Source organism: Sylvia atricapilla, chromosome 2 (assembly GCF_009819655.1).
Source record: "Sylvia atricapilla isolate bSylAtr1 chromosome 2, bSylAtr1.pri, whole genome shotgun sequence".
NCBI classification, from domain to species: domain Eukaryota; kingdom Metazoa; phylum Chordata; class Aves; order Passeriformes; family Sylviidae; genus Sylvia; species Sylvia atricapilla.
This window is the reverse complement of record NC_089141.1, coordinates 1,059,788-1,076,694: the sequence shown is the minus strand read 5'-3', so window position 1 is coordinate 1,076,694 and position 16,907 is coordinate 1,059,788. Positions and strand designations below refer to the sequence as shown.

The window sequence follows — 16,907 nt, the reverse complement described above, 5'->3', positions numbered from 1 at the left end:
GAGAGGGGAGGAGTGGAACAGCTGCCAGCCGCGCCACTTCGGCCGCATAAAAGCGGTGAGCTGTCAGGGCTGGGGAATGGCTCCCGTTTGTAGGCCGCGGTGGGACGTGGAACCCCCGTGGGCAGCGCCGGTACCACCAGCAGCCGCCTCGCCCCGCCGTGCCGGCAGTGTCAGCGCGGCTGGGCCGCCGCCCTGCCCCGCCCGCCCCTTTCCGCCTCCGTCTGCTCCGGAAGGGGCGCAGCGGCTCCTGAGCTCCGCTGGCGCGGGGCCGTAGCGGGCCGTGTGTCCCGTCGGGCACCGCGGCCGGGCCCGGGCCGGAACCGGAGAGCGGCGGGAAGCGGCCATCAGGGGTCATGTGATTGGGGCGGCGGGAGATTTGGGATCGGTGCGGCTGGGGCTGTGCGGTGGAGCGCTGGGTTGGGAACGGCGTGGGGAGGCTGTGGGGCAGAGCCGAGGGGTTTTTGATAAGGCTGGGGAAGTGGGGAAGGACTAGCGGCTATAACCATAGCGGAATAGATCTGGGGCGTTGTTTGTGGGTCAGGGAACACTCGCCGTGGGGCTGGAGGGAGTTGCGGGTAAGGACTTGAGGGCACTGGAGAGTAGATATGGGGCTTGTGGGCTGGATGTGGGCGGCACAATGGGGCGGGAGCGGGGTTGTGGGGTGAGCTGGGGGCGCAGGGGTGGCTGAAGGGGACTGGGGGATCGTGAGTCAGATATGGGGGTTGCTGCTGGGACAGTAACCTGAGGGGTGGTGGGGCAGGTCTGAATGGCTCCAGAGCCAGGAGATGCCCAAGCTCATCAGACTCTCCTCTCTCCCCACCAGGCCCTGGAGGGATCCGAAGGGAAGTTTTGTTCTGGCAGAGTGTTGTCTCCAAAGGATGCTGAATGGCTCCGGTTAAAATCAGCTACGTGGTGTCCTTCTCCTCCCAGGTGCCTGGGGGTTTCCTCTGGGGTCTGGCTGTGGGGTGATCCCTCTGAGCTGCTGGGGTCTTGGAAGAGGCAGGTCAGGGTGTGACAGGGTGCACTACTAGCTCTCCTTGTTAGGCTGAAGGGTCATGATCCATGTGATTCTTGCTCTCTCAAAATGGGGTGTTGTTCCTGTAGGTTACTAGAAAATTCCATGCTTCTCCCCTGTGCTCAGAACACGCTGGAGGGGGAAGGTGTCCAAGGAGGGATTGGTGCATGATTCTGTGCCTCTGCTGTGTGTGCAGGACCCCAAGTACCCGGCAGAGAACCTGCTGAGTGAGGATGGCATACAGCCCTGGCTTGGCTGCCCCAAGGACCACAGGAGGCAGCTGAGTGTGGAGCTGCAGCTTGAGAGAGCCAGTCCCATTGGCTTTGTTGACGTTGGTACTTGCCTGTCCCCCACCGCTGTGCAGCAGCCAGGGCCATGTCCCACAGTGGGGTCAGCAGCTCTGAACTCATCCCTGTCCTTCTCACTGCTCCCCAGGGAACTACGGCTGTGCCTTTCTGCAGATTGAGGTTGGCCGTTCCTCATGGCCCCGTGACCAGCCCTACCTCACCCTGGTGCCCACTGTCACACTGATGACACCGGCTGACTCGAAGCTGGGCCAGAATCGCTGTGGGGTTCGGATGTTTAAGGAAGGTAAGGATTGATCCAAAGGAAGAGGGCACGGGGAAGAGCTGTAGGTGTGGTGGTAGGATGGTGATGAAATGGGGCTGGTGGTAGGATGTGGCTGATAGGAGGGTAGAAGAGGACAGGCAGACTAGGGGTCAGGAAGTTCCTGGCATCAGGAAGCTGTACCAGCTCTGCTTCCCTGCCTCTTGTGCCCACAATCCCCTAGATGTCCTGGGTGGCACAGCAACAAGCAGAGGTAGGAGTGGTGTTGGGACAGTGGTCAGTGCTGTGCCCCACCCCAGCTGCTCTTCCCCACAGCAGATTTCTCGGAGCTGGCAGTGGGGCAGAAGTGGGACCGTGTGCGGCTCACCTGCAGCCAGCCCTTCAGCCCCTGCAGCCGCTTTGGGCTCTCCTTCATCCGCCTGCGCACGCCACAGGAGCAGGAGCCTGACCCCCCACAGCCACCCCTGGGCACAGTAGGTGTCTCTCACACGTCCATGTGTCTATCCCTCTCCATGGGGAGGCAGCAGGAAGGGGCTGCCCCTCCACAGACACCACTTGTACCCCATGGAAAACCTGGGAGGTGCCTGCTGGGCTGAGCTATGGGCTGTGCCCAGAGTGATGGGCACAAGATACCTGTCTCCACTGCCTGAGGCCTCCCCTTGTCCCACAGGAGGATGCTGAGCTCTCAGACAGACCCTGGTGCTCCAGCCCTGCCTCTCAGCAGACTTCCTTTCCTGAACCATCCTCGTAAGTGGCCTGGTGGGGTCCACCCCATGCTGTCCTTGGGCAGTGTGGCCTGGAGCCCCTTGGGGTGTTTCCTTGGATCCCAGAGCCCCAGCTGCCACCAGCCTTGTCCCTGAGGTGGGGCTGACACTGCCTGTCCCCAGGAGATCCAGGGAGGAGGAGAAGCTGAGGAGCTGCCTGTGGAAGCTGGAGGGGGCTGCCTGGAGCCGCTCTGGCCGGATGCTGCTGTTGGCGGCGCGGAACCAGGCGCTGAGGCCCAGGGCTGCCACAAGCCCCCTGGGCGATCACCCAGAGCTGCCAGCCGAGGATGTGGGAGGTCCTGCAGTGCCAGGTGGGTGAATCTGCACAGCCGTGTCCTGGGCTGGTCCCCAGAGTTCTGGGACCCCAAACATCAGAAGGGTGTGGAGCAAATGGAATGAGTCAAGGGGAGGCCATGGAGACGCTCTTGAGGGCTTGAGCCCCTCTGCTGTGGAGACAGATTGGGACACCTGGGGCTCTTCAGCCTGGACATGAGAAGCTTCTGAGAACGTGGAGCCTTTTCCACTGCCTAAAGGGGCTCCAAAAGAACTGGAGAGGCACAGTGGCCTGGGAGGATAAGACAGGGGGCAGTGGTTTCAAATTGACAGAAGACAGGGTTAGATGGGGTATTACAAAGAAGTTTTTCCATGTGAGGGTGTTAGAATACCAGCACAGGTTGCCCAGAGCAGCTATGGCTATCCCATCCCTGGAAGTGTTCCAAGGCTGGTTTGATGGGGCTTGGAGCTACCTGGTCTGGTGGGAAGTGTCCCTGCCCATGGTGGGGGGCTTGGAGCAAGATGAACTTTAAAATCTCTTCCAACCCAAACTGTCCTCTCTCTCTGTGATTCCTGCTTGCTCTTCCCCAGGCTCTGCACTGGATGTCCCTGCAGCCCCCCCGAGCACCTGCAGGCAACTGGACAAGCACTGTGCTCCCAGCCCTGTTGGCAGGTAATCCTGTGTCTTCCTCCTACCCTCACCCTGGTGGTTCACCACTCTCAGTCCTTCCCAGATAGTTCTGGGCCCAGCCCTTCACTCTTTTGGGCTGGCAGAAGGTGGCATAGGATGCCTTCAGCATGTGACCTCTCTGCAGGGCTCCAGCTGCCACCTCAGGGACACCCAGGGTGAAGGGAAGAGCCCGAGCCTGTGGCCCCCGAGAGACACGTGTCAGGAGGAAGGGCAGGGGACAGGCCAGGGGTGATGGGGAGACTGGTGTCTGCCCCATCTGCTCAGGTCAGTGTCTGGCAGGGGTGTCCTCTGGGGGACAGGGGACACTGAGCAGCAAATGGGGGCAGTGGTGGCAGTTCTGTGGCTGGGACACATCACTCCTGCTGGTGCCCTGGCACTGGGGGGACATCACAGTGTGATCCCAGGCTGCCATGAGAACCATCAGGGAGGGGGTCAGTCCCAACATCATCCCAACACCAGTGAGAGTCTGTGACAACCACACCACCTTCCCTTCCCACAGGCTGCTTCCTGCTGGAGCTGCTCCCTGCACACGCCTCCCAGTGTGGAGAGGACCCCACCACAGCCTGGCCTTCCTCGTCCCCTGAGGCTTGGGTGTCCTGCCCCATTTGCCAGCTGCCCTTTGGCCTGGCAGAGGTGGAGCAGCACGCCAGCAGCTGCGGGGAGACACCAGGGTGACACCCTGTCCTCACCCCAGTGCCTGCATCAGGCCAGCAGAGCTGGGGACAAAGCCTGTGTCACCAGCCCTGGGGGCTGAAGCTGCAGGACTCCAAGGACCAGAGACACTGGAGCCCCTGGACATTTGTGGCAAGGCTGGTGTGAGGATGGGAAAGGCACTTCACCCCCGTGGCCAGGTTTGGTGGGGTCTGAAGCACTGTAATGGCAGGAGTCACTACTGGGGAAGAATAAGCTAAAGGAGAAAAAAGAAGAAAGATGGAAATCTGCACTACGACTCCTTGGGGCTACAGCAGGTTCCCTGGATGAGCCTCCTGCCTTGGGACACTCTGCAGTTCATGAGGATGGTGACAGGACAAGGAGGAGATCATGCTCTTCCTCCCCTCGAGCCCTGAGAAGAGTTCCAGTGCATCTGGACTGTAAGAGGAGGATGCCAGGGGCCCCAGAGCAATTGAAAAATACACTTTTTTCTTATTTTTTTCTTTTATATGTTCTCTGTATTCTTCATGCATATATTTGCAGCTCTGTAGTCTATTGTATTATGGACTAGTTTTCCCAGTACTTTTCTTTGGCCTTTCCTTAAGCAGAAGACAAAACAAATTTCAGAGCTTCAAGCCCTGGGAGGTACAAGGCTCTGCACTATCTTGGTTCTTCCTGGGAACCAAGGCTGAGAACAGCCCTTTGAGATACATTCTCATGGACAAAGTACAACTAGTGCTGAAGCGAGGGGCTCCAGGGGAGGGGCTTGACCTGGGCAGAGGGGAGTTGCATCACCACTTTTCCTCCTAACTGGTGCCTTTTATCAATTATGCTGACTTCCTAAAACCTATAAAACGTTTCTAGGTGTACTGTTTACTGCCCCTGGCTGCGGCTCCTGCTGAGGCCCTGGTTCTCCTTGGCCAGCCGAGCATTGGCCTGCTGCAGCCCTGCCAGCTGTGTCCCTGCCTCTGCTGCCTCGGCCTGCAGCCGCTGGATGGCTCGGCTCTGCTCTGCCAGCTGCTCCCGCAGGGACGGCGCCTCGGCCGCCTCCAGCCTGGCCTGTGCCAGCTCGGCCTGCAGCGTGGCCGTGGCCTCGGCTCTCTGCTCCAGCTCCTGCCGCTGCTGGCGTTCCAGGGAGGCGCGCTCGGCCCGGGCGCCGTCCAGCTCCTGCCGCAGGGCGGCCAGGAGCTGCTCCTTCTGCAGGCACTTGTCCTGGCACAGCTTCGCCTCCTGCCGCAGCTCGTCCTCCCGCTCGCTCTGGCAGTGGCGGTCCCTCTTCAGGGCCTCGATGGTCATCCGCTGCTTCTCCATCTCCTCCTGGCACCGCTGCACCTCCACCTTCATCAGGGAGCACCTCTCAGCCGCTCGGGAGGCTGCGGTGGCCATCTCTGTCTGCAGCACCCGCAGCCTCTCCTCCAGCTTCTTGCTCTTCTCCGACTCGGCCAGGACCAGGCGTTTCAGCTCCTTGCTCTCCCCTTCCTTCTCCGTCACCTGCCGACGGAGGATGGGCACCTCGTGCTCCAGGCTGCTGAGCAGGCTGTTCTTCCTCTCCATCTCCTGGACACACTGGGACACCTGCTCCTTCCAGCTCTCCTTCTCCTGCACGGCAGAGCGGAGGGACGCCAGCTCCTTCTCTGCGACCCGCAGCTGGTCCTTGGTGCCTTCCAACTCCTTGGATTTGAGCTTCTCCTGGGAGAGCTGCTGGGAGACTCCCTCCAGTGCCTCAGCAGCTCTCTGGGCATCCGCCTCCAGCTTGGCCACGCGCTGGGCTGCTGTTTGCTCCGCCACAGCCATCTTCTCCTGCAGGGAGGAAATCTGGGCCCTCAGCTTCTGCTCCTCGCTCTCCTTCTCCTTTGCCCATGCCTGAGTGCTGGACAGCTCAGCCTGGAGGGCAGCCAGCTGCTCTGCCTGGGCCTCCAGCACAGCCACCTTCTCCTGCTCAGCCTGCAGCTGCTGGCAGGCCTGGCTGTGTGCCTGGCTCAGGGAGGAGACAGACAACACAGAAACTAGGTTTGGAGGGGGAAGAGGATGCAGCTGGGCTGCATGGAAGCAGGCCCAAGGGTGCTAAGCCTGAGTTAGGAGTGAAATCAGTAGCCCAGCTGATGTGCATGTACACCAGTGAGTAAGACCAGGAAGAGCTGGAGGTCATGGTGCAGCAGCAAAGCTATATTCTGTGATATAGTCACCATCACAGAAACATGGTGGGATGACTCTCAGAGCTGGAGCACTGCACTCGATGGCTACAAACTCTTCAGAAGAGACAGGAAAGGGAGAAGAGGTGGTGGGGTGGCCCTTTATATTAGGGAGGCTTTTGACGCCGTAAGTATTGAAACTAATGAAAATAGAGTTGATTGCCGCAGTTTAGGGAAGGATGTTGGGATGCTTGAGCACATCCAGAGGAGGGCAACAAGGCTGGTGAAGGACTTGGAAAACAAGCCATATGAAGAAGGATTGAGGGAGCTGGGGTTGTTCAGCCTGGAGAAAAGGAGATTCAGAGGTGACCTTATCACTCTCTACAACTTCCTGAAGGCAGGTTGTAGTCAGCTGAGGGTTGGTCTCTTTCTCCAGGCAGACACTGACAGAACGAGAGGACACAGTCTTAAGCTGTGCCAAGGGAAATACAGGTTGGATATTGGGAAAAAGTTTTTCACAGAAAGAGTGAGTAAGTACTGGGGGGAGGTGGTGGAGTCACCACCCCTGGACGTGTTTAAGAAAAGACTGAATGTGGCACTGGATGCCATGATTTAGTTGAAGTGTTAGGGCTGGATTGGAATCAATGATCTTTAAAGTCTCTTCCAACCTACACATTCTGTGATTCTGTGATCCCTTTCCTCTGCAGAAATGGCTCCAGATTCTCATTCAGGCACTCCTCGTTATCCAGCACAAATTTGAGGATGGATGCCAATTCAACCTGTGTTGGAGGAGCTGCAGAGTTAGTGGCTCTGCTGCAGGTCACAGGCAGCAGCACAGCAGGTGTGGGGCAGTGGGCAGCTCCCTGCCTCCCTGTGCTGCTGCCCACACTTGTCACCACAAGCTTTCCACAGCCCAAAACCCCCGAGAGCACCACAGTGCCCACTCCACACTGCCTTTGAATGGGACCCAGGAGGGCAAGTCTTGGAGCATCTCTCCCCAAAGGCACTGCTGCTTCCCCCTGCACCCTAGATCCAGAGGAGGAACCCCAAAGAGATTACCTGGGTCTTGTAGTCCAATGCATTCCAGTCCCCAAGATTCTTTCTGTCTGTCAGGGTAGGAAAAGTACTGGAGATTTTAACTATATAACTATACAGTAACAATCTAGAGAGCAATAAATATATATGAATAAAATAAAAAAGCCTCGAGGCTGTTACAGCACCCAGCCCAGCAGCACCAAGGACAAAAACACCTCGTCCTGTGTTTCTACCATCTTTCACTTCAGGCTGGCCAAACTCTATTTTAGTTACTCAGGAAACACTGAAGGGATAATTTTAACGCCCTCTCCAGCCTAGACAAGGTCACAACGAGTGACCAAAGCCTCTGGCACCCGGCCATCCTCCGGAAGGATGACAGAACGGGCAGGGAGGATGGAGGTGACTTGGCTGTGCACAGCAGCACCCACCTCTCAGTGTTCTTCCCTGGGCGTGCAGCATTCTCCCTTCTGAGGATGTTTCCAAGGATGTGAGGCCAAGGAGAGGTGCTTTGGAGAAGCCACTAGATGGCAAGATACGGCAAGGATTGAGCACCAGCCGTGCCTTTTTTCCCTGCAGGAGGGACCCCTCCTGCTCCCCTCGGGTCTCAGCTGTGCCTCCTTACAGTTCAATCACTTTGTTCTCACTCAGGGAAGGGCCAGAGCCCCAGGAGCTGGGGCCAGCTCACCTCTTCCAAGGAGGAAAAAGGAAGTTTAGGAAAAAGGAAGTTTCCCAGGATCCACTCATATGTAACCCTGTATGTTCACATAGACCTATCCCTTTCTAATGGGTTTGTCAAGGTGTAACCTCCTGAAAAATCCCCTCCTGGCCAAACCACCACAACAGATAAAGCTCACAGCAGACTCAGAGCTCTCATTAGGTTATCTGATCTGTCATACAGCTCTTGTGCGAGTTTTGATTTATTCCAAACCCACTCGGGGTCACAAACCCCACAGAAGCAGGTGAAGCTGCCTACATTGACAATCCACAGTGGGCAGCCTTAGAACAGATGTGAGCAATTACCTCCTGGCAAGTCTTCCCCAAAAAAAGCCAGATCTAAATGACAAAGTCCAGGTTTTCTTCTTAAAAATGATGTCTGTGTTGTGTCTCTCTCCAGACTGGAAAATTCTTGATAAGGAGAAATAAACAGTCTTCATTTCTTCTGAGACTGTCCAGAGCTTGCAAGAATTTTTTTGAATAATGAGCAGGCACAACACAGCTTTTCAGATGCCAAACAAAGGGTTTAATGTCCTTTCTTAAAAAAAAAAAAATAAAAATTTTCCTACCACCTCATCTTGTTTTCCTTGAATTTATTGCAAAATGAGGTTTTGTTCCTGGCAGAAGGTTGTGTACGCAGTGGATGAAGGACTATTTGACACACAGAGAGCAATAAGCTATAGTTTTAATAAACACGTTGGTGTCTGTGTCACTCCACAGTTTCTTTGCTATGTTTAGGCCACAGTCTCTGTCAACAGCCACAAAAAGAGAAGGGAAGTGCAGAAGGTGGCCCCAGCAAGGCAGGGAAGGGTCAACATGGGCATTCTAGAATTCTGTTTGGACTGGCAATGTGCAAACCTGGCTCCAACCACTTGAGGAGGGGCAAGAAAAGATTTGAAATGGATTAGATGTATGAAAACAGCTATTTTAGCTAAAGAAACACAAGAGGTGTTTGACAGCTCTGTTCAGTAATTCACACTGTGGCTGAAGTCAGTGGTTAAACATACCTGTAATGTTTAATTCAGTCATCTGAAATGATCCCTTGACTTTTTTATTTCCATAGGAAAGCTTTACAGAGTTTGTCTCCTCCTAAACTCCCCTAAAATGTTGACAGGAATGTTCAGAAAAAAATGACCCAATGAAAAATACTTTTTTTTTTTTTTTCAGATAGGTTGTTTTGATTTAAAAAGAATAAAACACATTTCTGCAAGACCGTAAAATTTGATTTCCTCCATGTCTGAATAGTGGTGGTTTATTCTCTTCCTTTGAAAATCCAGGTTTATTCATGTGTGGCTTGCTTTGACACCTACTAGAAGTCAGCTATCCTGATTTATATTTTTCTTTAAAATTTTTTTTTTAAGGAAAACAAAATATATCAGCAGTTCCTTCGGAAGTGGTTGTCTTGACTAGAAAATGACAGGATGAGTTTAAATAGGCCTTTTCTGCTAGGTAAAGAAATATGCCATTGTAAAATCATTGTCTAACTCCAGGATGATTAATATCCCTTAAAGAAAGGGAAGACAAAGGTGGGAAGCTCCTACAATTGCCTGCAGGTTACTAATTTCCTCTGCCCCCAGGCTCCTGAGGACTCTGCACATCCCTCCTCTTCCTCAGGAGAGAGGAGAAGGAAACACTGACAAAGAACACTCAGAGCAGTGAAAGTCATTGAAAAGCACATGCTGAATATAAAAATAGATAAGTGTTTTCCAGTCACCGGATGTGGGAAAGCCCACATGGAAAAAATGCATGTTGAGGCTCTGCTAATTCAGTCCACCCAAGGAGCCAAATTCAAATGACATGCATCAACTTTTCATTTTACAATTTCATGCCTTCCATTTACACAAGGGGATAATGCTGATTTCCCTGTTATTCATCCTGTCACCTGAGCAACACATTTCTTTTAAGATCTCCTTTCCTCTTTTTAATTCAAGGGCAGATGATGCTTCCTCTGGTTGTGTCTTTTCTATTCTTCATGGTTCAAACAGTCAGAAGAGGAATTCCCACACTCTTTTCCTGTATTTTGCTTGCTGCCCATTCCTTGGCAGGATCCTGTTGCCTATTCCCCTTAGGCTTGCCCATAAAGTAACCAAAATCATGGTTCATCCACTCAGAAATAAACATTGCCTTTCCTGTTGCCCTCCTTGAACTACTTTGTAACAGCACCCTGAGGGTTGCAGACTTCCTTTTCACCTCCCTAAATCATATTTTGGGCCTCACAGAGTATTTTGTGGCATCACTGGACAAATTCTGGTCCAAGCACGTCCAGGAAACTAAACAAGTTGCAGCAAAAAGCAAATAAATTTGCTTGTTACCTAACTCTCAGGCTTGGATATTTTGAGCACAGTTTTCAGGAAGCCCTCACTTCCCTGGCTCACATTTTTGGGCCACAAATCAGTTTTGCCTTTAAAACATTGACTGCTTTAAATAGGGTATAGAAGAGAATCTCCTTGCTGATTTTGCTCAGTTGTGGCACTGCACCAGTAGATATTTTCTATATAAGGAAAAGTGTTCCAGTTTCACCTTCGGGCATTTAAGGGAAAAACACTCGAAGTTTATTTGCTTTCCTGGCAGTAATTGGCTCAATGCCAAGACAAAATCACACTGATAAGCCTCTTTACCTGTTCCTCAGAAATGAAGTCATTCTCTATTGAGCTGTTTGCCTAAAAACCCACCAGATTTGTTCAACACTTAAGGGAGAGCACGAGGCTTCTCAGTGCTCCTTGGGGCATCGAGTCAGGTGTCAGATACTTCTCTGGCACCTGCACACGGCTTTTATTCTTTTGTTTCTGTATTGTTTGTTATTTTCTGCTTTTATTAAAACCTTGCCTTGACAAAACATGCCCAGGGAGCAGTCTCACTATTATTAAGCCGCTCTGACAGGCTGCAGGTGAACCCTCAGACTTGATACAACTTCACTGGGATTATTAAACTGTGGCTCTGTGTATTCCTCAGACTGTTCCTCAGCTTCAGACTAGGTCAGCCAAGGAATACTACCCATACAGTGAATTATTTTTGGCCTTAAATTGATGCCAAACTAGGCACTGGGGAGAACTAGCAGGGGTTTTGCCAAATATGCTAAAGCAAATAGAAATGAAGAAATAATCCTGGACTCTACTAATTCAACAAAGAAAGGATAGAAAGGCTTGCAGAACATTTCAGAAAGTTTTGATACATGAGTTTTGTTTATGAGGCTTTTTTATTTTCACAAGGAGCACTGCATCTCAGTTTCACATGCTTTGAAGCATGGCACCCTATGCTGTGAAGAAAGCAATCTAAACTTCCTCAGGGTGTGGGAAAGCCAAGGCATTGCTAGAAGCTCACTTTCTGGAGATTATGGATGAGAAAGAAAATACACACTCAAAATTAGGATTGGCTGAAAAATTGTAACTCCTACCCCCATGGGACAAAACAATTTTTCTTCCAAGTTAGGGCAGAAAAGCATCATTCTTAGTACTTCTCTGCACTACACTGTTTCATCATATGTAGAGCAAATAACATGAGCAACAAAAACGTAAATCTCCACATTAATACCAAAAAGATTTCTTCCAGCCTAAACTCATTGGATTTACACAACTGGCTTATATCACATCTCTTTCTTTTACTATTGCATTTTCTATTTTCATGTATTTTCCTCCCAGAAGACTCGGTGGTCTGAGTGTTTATTTAATGTCTACTAGGAAAGATTAAAAATCTTTGATATGTAACAAAACCAGACATTTTCCTTCTGGAGGACAAGATATCCTGGACAACTTAGACTCAGTGCACCCAGAGACCACTGCTGGGAGCAAGGACCTGCCAACAGAGACACAACAAGGTGGGAACAGGATACACTCAGGCCCTTTAATTCTCTCTGTTACCTCTTTTTTCATTCATTTCATTCATGTCACCTCATTCAGAGAGTTTTCTCTTTCTGAATGTGAAGAATCCTAGCTTAGATACTAACTAAACTTTACTATTTTTGAATTTACAAGTCATTCTGTTTATCAGTGGAAGATCTTGTCTAGGGAAAACAGCTGCTTGAAGTCAAAGCTGCAGTCATGTCAGGATTTTATCACAGAACTCAGAAAGTGGCACAGTAAAGTTCTAGTTGCATGTATATATGTATGTATGTATGTTCATCTTAAAACAGAGGGCAAAGTATGATTAAATGTGCCCCAAGAAGGAATCTGGAGTGTTCTTTAAGTTTTTCTTAAAATACTCAAACATCTGTATTTCCACCTATTTCTATTTGATTCTAGTGTCTAGAACTAATGACACATCTAGAACTAAAGTCATATAAACAAAGTTACTGCTTTGAGAATGCCACTGGGAAAAGAGATTAATATTTTTATTTTATATATTAATGAACATAATTAATATTTAGGAATATTTCATATATTTATAAATTCATTTTTTTATTCCCTATTTTTATCAATCTCCTTTCCTAGTGGCGTTGTCAAAGCACTACCTAAAGTCTCAGGGACATTCTGAAACTTCTACCTAGTGTCTCAGAAAAGTTTATTCAGTTTGTTGTACATTCTAAATATTGCTCTCTATTTTCCCCTCTACTCTAGTCTCTTATCTTCAACCAGAGGAGCAATTTAGGGACTGAAGATGTAGGGTTTTTGCATTATTTAGGGTTGTTCACTATCTGTCCCTTAACATAAAACAGTTCATAGCAATTTATAAAGGTAAAATGAAACATTAAGGAACACTTTAACTGAAAGACTTATTAAACCTTAACCTACTTCTCTTGTAAAATATTTATTCATTCCACAGAATGCACCTTTCACCATTTCAGTGGGAAAGGCAAAAGCCCACAATTGTTTACACTTGCCCTATATTTGGAAGCAAAAGTTCTGACAAGGTGATGAAGTAATACTTGTTTTCTTGAGTCAACATTATTTACACTGTAATAATAAATGTTGAATAAACTCTTCATTTCAAAAGTAGAATGCACCATATATTTGTATGCCAGCAGATAAAAATTATTTGTAAACAGCTAAATCAGGCCAAATCTGAACTAAAACAGACAGTGTTTTGGGACAGGGTTGTAAAAACAGACCCACTTCTCCAAATGTCTGCTCAGGGGAATTTTCTCAGAAACAGCTCCAAACCAATTGCTCTGTAAAAAGGATTTCAATGCTTTTAATTCTAAAACTGTCCCAAATATTTCATCAGGAAAGGCTAACAAATGGGTACCAATACAACCCATTAGAAAGACAAAATTCTAACTATAACAAACAGAAATTATATATATACACTGTATTAGAATGTTCTAATATTCTAATATTATCATATTCTAGTATTTTGTATTAGGAATACAGAATTCTAACTCTTAAGTTAAACCACAGAGCAGAGGATTTACAGCTAATGCTAAATAATTTGCCATATTATCTACATAATACAAATTAGGCAGATAGAAAATAAGTTCATGCCTATTTTTAGCACTTAACCCCTCAAATTTTCAGACTTTAAAAGGTCATAATGAACAGAAGAAACCATTGTGCAGTTTCCAGGAATATCTTCCCTCGTATATTAAAATACCAACCTTGCAAGAGAAAAGGAAAGGAGAAGGAAAAGCCTTGCAGCAGAAAACTCATTTAAACACAAGGGGAAAACATCCTGAGGACTGTTTGCAGGAAACCAGAAATCTTTTCCAGTTGATTCAGTTAGCTGCTTACACAAACCATTCGCCATTTCCACATCTGATCTTTCTCAATGGCTCTGTCTTCCCTGATTTTAGCATAACAATTTTTCAGGGTGCCCATACAGACTTCTAGGTTTCATTTTTACCCCTAGGTTCTTTCTGTTGGCTAGATTAACAGGGAAAGCTCTGTCAGAAGGGAGAGGGAAAAGATCTGGTTTGCTAGCAGAGACACATTTCCTGCTCCTACTGGGAATGAGATTATTCCCATAGATGGAAATGCTGATTATATGACAAAAAATAAAGGCATAATAAGCTCTTTATATGGACTGTTACGCACAACATTCATCCAACAGTGGAGTGTGTTCTCTTTCCCAAATTTAGTATCAGATCAGCATTTCTTACAGAAACTTGGTCTGCACAGCACAAAGAGAAATGTGTCTGAAGTTCAGAGTCTCAGAGTTCAGTTGCATGTATATCTGTATGTACGTTCATCTTAAAACAGAGGGCAAAATACGACCACTACATGTGCCCCAAGAAGGAATCTGGAATATTCTTTAAGTTTTTCTTCAAAAACCCAAACATCTGTATTTCCACCTATTTCTATTTGAGTCTATTATCTAGAACTAGAGAGTTCAGATCTCACAGGATCCTGAACAGTCCCAAAAAGCACTTCACAGCAAATCCAACAGGGAGATTGTGGCAAAACCCTCAGCCTTGATATTTAGACAAGGCCATGCTGAGTAACCTCTATAGCCTGATGCTGAATGTCCATCACAGGGCTTCCTGCCACCTCTGCTCCTTACTGATTTGTAGGGGACAGGACCACACTGGAGGGATTCCCCCTCGGTGCTTCTCATTCTTGGTAGAGCACCAAATGACTCCTGTGTAAACTTCATGGGCTCATGTCTTCACTCCTCCTTGACACTGGGATTTCTGTTCTTCCTGGGAAAACTCAACTTCTGCCTAGGAAGCAGCCAACCTGGTCAAGGAACTAAATTTCTCCAATTCCAATTTTTCTGTGGCTCGTGGATTCTTTAGCCTTCTGCAGATTGTCTACATATTTCCAGTGGAGATTCCCACACATGTACCATAAACAAAGAGGATTGTTTCCATCCCTCTCTGTGATGGGCTGCTGAATTGACCACTGGGGTCAGAGAGGTGTTCCTCTTATCTCCCAATCCTTGATCAAATCCCAAATCCTATTAAAACCCCAAATCATAACAGACTTTTTTCTTCTTTCTCTGCTCACCTCTCAACCTGACTGAGTGTGGTTCTTTCATTTTGTTCTTTTTGTGTGCCTAACAGCAACAGACTCAGGAAGATGAAAACACCTTCCAGCGACAGAGTGGACACTTGAGTACCAGAGAGGGAAAGGGAGAAGTCAGATGGAGAGCGTGTCCACATAAGCAAAATAAGAAAATAGCAAACTTCCAAGTGCCAAGTCCTTAGCAAAGGGTAAGAGTGATCAGGAAGGAACGTGTCCAGGATGAAGAGGAACACTAAATCAGGGGAAGCCTGAACAGCAAAGGGCAAAATCAGGAGGAAAAAGGTTGAAATCAGGATCACTTGACGCGTGGATAAAATAAAACATGAATCATTCTCTCACTGTTTGTTTCCTTATCAAATTACATTAACAAACTCTTGTCAGAACAGGTCATCTCTCTGATCAATGCTTCATCAGCAAGGACCAACCTGCTTAACCTCTGTTTCAAGGGAGAAGTGGGAAACTTTCTTTTGTCAACCACTACACTCAGCTACATTGTTCTCCAGAAGTAATTTATTAGTCTGCAATTAGTAAGGAAATCTGTCTCTTCCTCTAAGGAAACCTAGATTAATAAGGCTGGGGCTACAATCCCCCAATTCTTTATTTCCCAGTTCTGCTGTCCAGGTCACTTCCTTCTTGCAGGCAGAGTGACTCCAAGCACCAAACTCACTTTATTACCATCTCCCAGGATGCTCACTGAATATGGTCTTCAAAAAATATTTAACTACTTTCAACTTAAGAAGCTGAAAGACTTTTAAGCCTTTTTGGGTGAAAAAATACTGGTCACCAACATGGAAGTTCTTGTTCAGTGCTGATTCTGCCACTAACTTCAATCCACCTTACGGAAAAAAAATTCTGACAAACCCCCATTATCTGTCCTCTTAGCTTCTATCTTATCTTAGCTTCCTTCCTTGACATCTTGTTATGCAGTAGCCTTTGAGAGCCACTGTCATTGTTTTCAAAGTGAACAGCATTTTAGTTAGCAGAGCAGCAGCTGGGAGACAGAAGTGAAGCAGGCAGGCACATGGCATGACATGATGTGGAAAAGTCACCCAGAAGCAACCCAAGCCTACTTCTCAGACTTGGAAACTGGAAACAGTGGGCAGAGGCAAAGTTCATGAGCTGGTGCAGGATAGGGAAAGGATAAAGTGAAGAACACAGGCATGTATTCACTACTTCAGCTGCTGCCTGACCTGGGGCTGGGTGGTCAGGGAGGCAAGGCAATGGGGAAACACTCAAAACACCGAAGGCAGAAAGGAAAATCTGATCACACCATGATCAGAAGTGATTTTCTTTTTATATATATTTTTAAATCCTATCTGTCATAGGAACCCAGCCCTGCATATTGGCAGTTTGAAGACCCTCTCTGCATCACGGTGGCCATGAGTAGAACTTGTTATCTCTCACAGACACTTTACCTTCCTGTCCCTTATGTCAGCACAATTCAAGACTCTGAGTAATGACATCCTTGAGCATGTCGGGGACAAAACAAAGGCAGGAGACAGCTGCTGGAACTAGACAATGTGCTGTGATTTGAAAACTAAAACAAACATTTTGATAGGTTCTGAAGACCAGGATGTCAGCTAAAAAAGCAACCTTTTACAGATTCTAAAGCAACCTTGAGGTTTTCCTGAGGAAACATGCAATGCTGCACATGTTTATATTTTATGAAGGGTGGCCAATCTAATCTTTCTAAGGCCATGTAACTCTGCCAGCACACCCCAGCTCCAGCCTGAAACACTTTAGCCCACGCTATTTTGCTCCTGCTCTGCTCTGTCAGCACAACACCCCTTGCCACTGGTGGCTCAAGCAGCACTTGAGCAGCTGTGCCCCTGGGTCAGACAAGGAGCCCTTGTGCTCTTGTGCATGCTAGACATGGCTCTTCTCCCTGGGAAAAGCACAGCTTGCCCTGCACTGTGCTCAGGGCAGCAGCACTGCTGGCCTGCTGCTTTCTCTGCTCTGAGAGTGTCAGATTCTTAGAATCATAGGAGGGTTTGGGTTGGAAGGGAGCTTCGAAGGCCACCCAGCCTCCTGCAATAATCAGGAACATCTTCCACTAGACCAGGGGGCTCAGATCCCATCCAGCCTGGCCTTGGATGTTTCCAGGGATGGGGCACCCAGCCATCTCTCTTGGCAGCCTGCTGCAGTGTTTTACCACTCTCATTGTTAAAT

General features: G+C 48.7%; 1 protein-coding gene across 1 annotated transcript; it reads left to right on the top strand.

The window, feature by feature from the left end:
- Window positions 1-712: 712 nt before the first annotated feature.
- Window positions 713-4,253, top strand: XNDC1N (XRCC1 N-terminal domain containing 1, N-terminal like). The gene is made up of 9 exons (XM_066340585.1): window positions 713-930; window positions 1,212-1,350; window positions 1,451-1,606; window positions 1,898-2,055; window positions 2,253-2,329; window positions 2,470-2,657; window positions 3,211-3,292; window positions 3,435-3,574; window positions 3,810-4,253. Exons 1-9 carry the CDS (start codon window positions 886-888, stop codon window positions 3,983-3,985), a joined length of 1,161 nt encoding a protein of 386 aa, XP_066196682.1. The 5' UTR covers window positions 713-885; the 3' UTR covers window positions 3,986-4,253.
- The last annotated feature ends 12,654 nt before the right edge of the window (window positions 4,254-16,907 follow it).

What these genes read in the sequence shown, in the direction of transcription:
- XNDC1N (XM_066340585.1), top strand. Translation starts at nt 886, where the DNA reads ATGGCTCCGGTTAAAATCAGCTACGTGGTGTCCTTCTCCTCCCAG. An exon ending in TCCTTTCCTGAACCATCCTC is followed by an intron (nt 2,330 to 2,469) that starts GTAAGTGGCCTG and finishes GCCTGTCCCCAG; the next exon opens with GAGATCCAGGGAGGAGGAGA. An exon ending in GGGAGGTCCTGCAGTGCCAG is followed by an intron (nt 2,658 to 3,210) that starts GTGGGTGAATCT and finishes GCTCTTCCCCAG; the next exon opens with GCTCTGCACTGGATGTCCCT.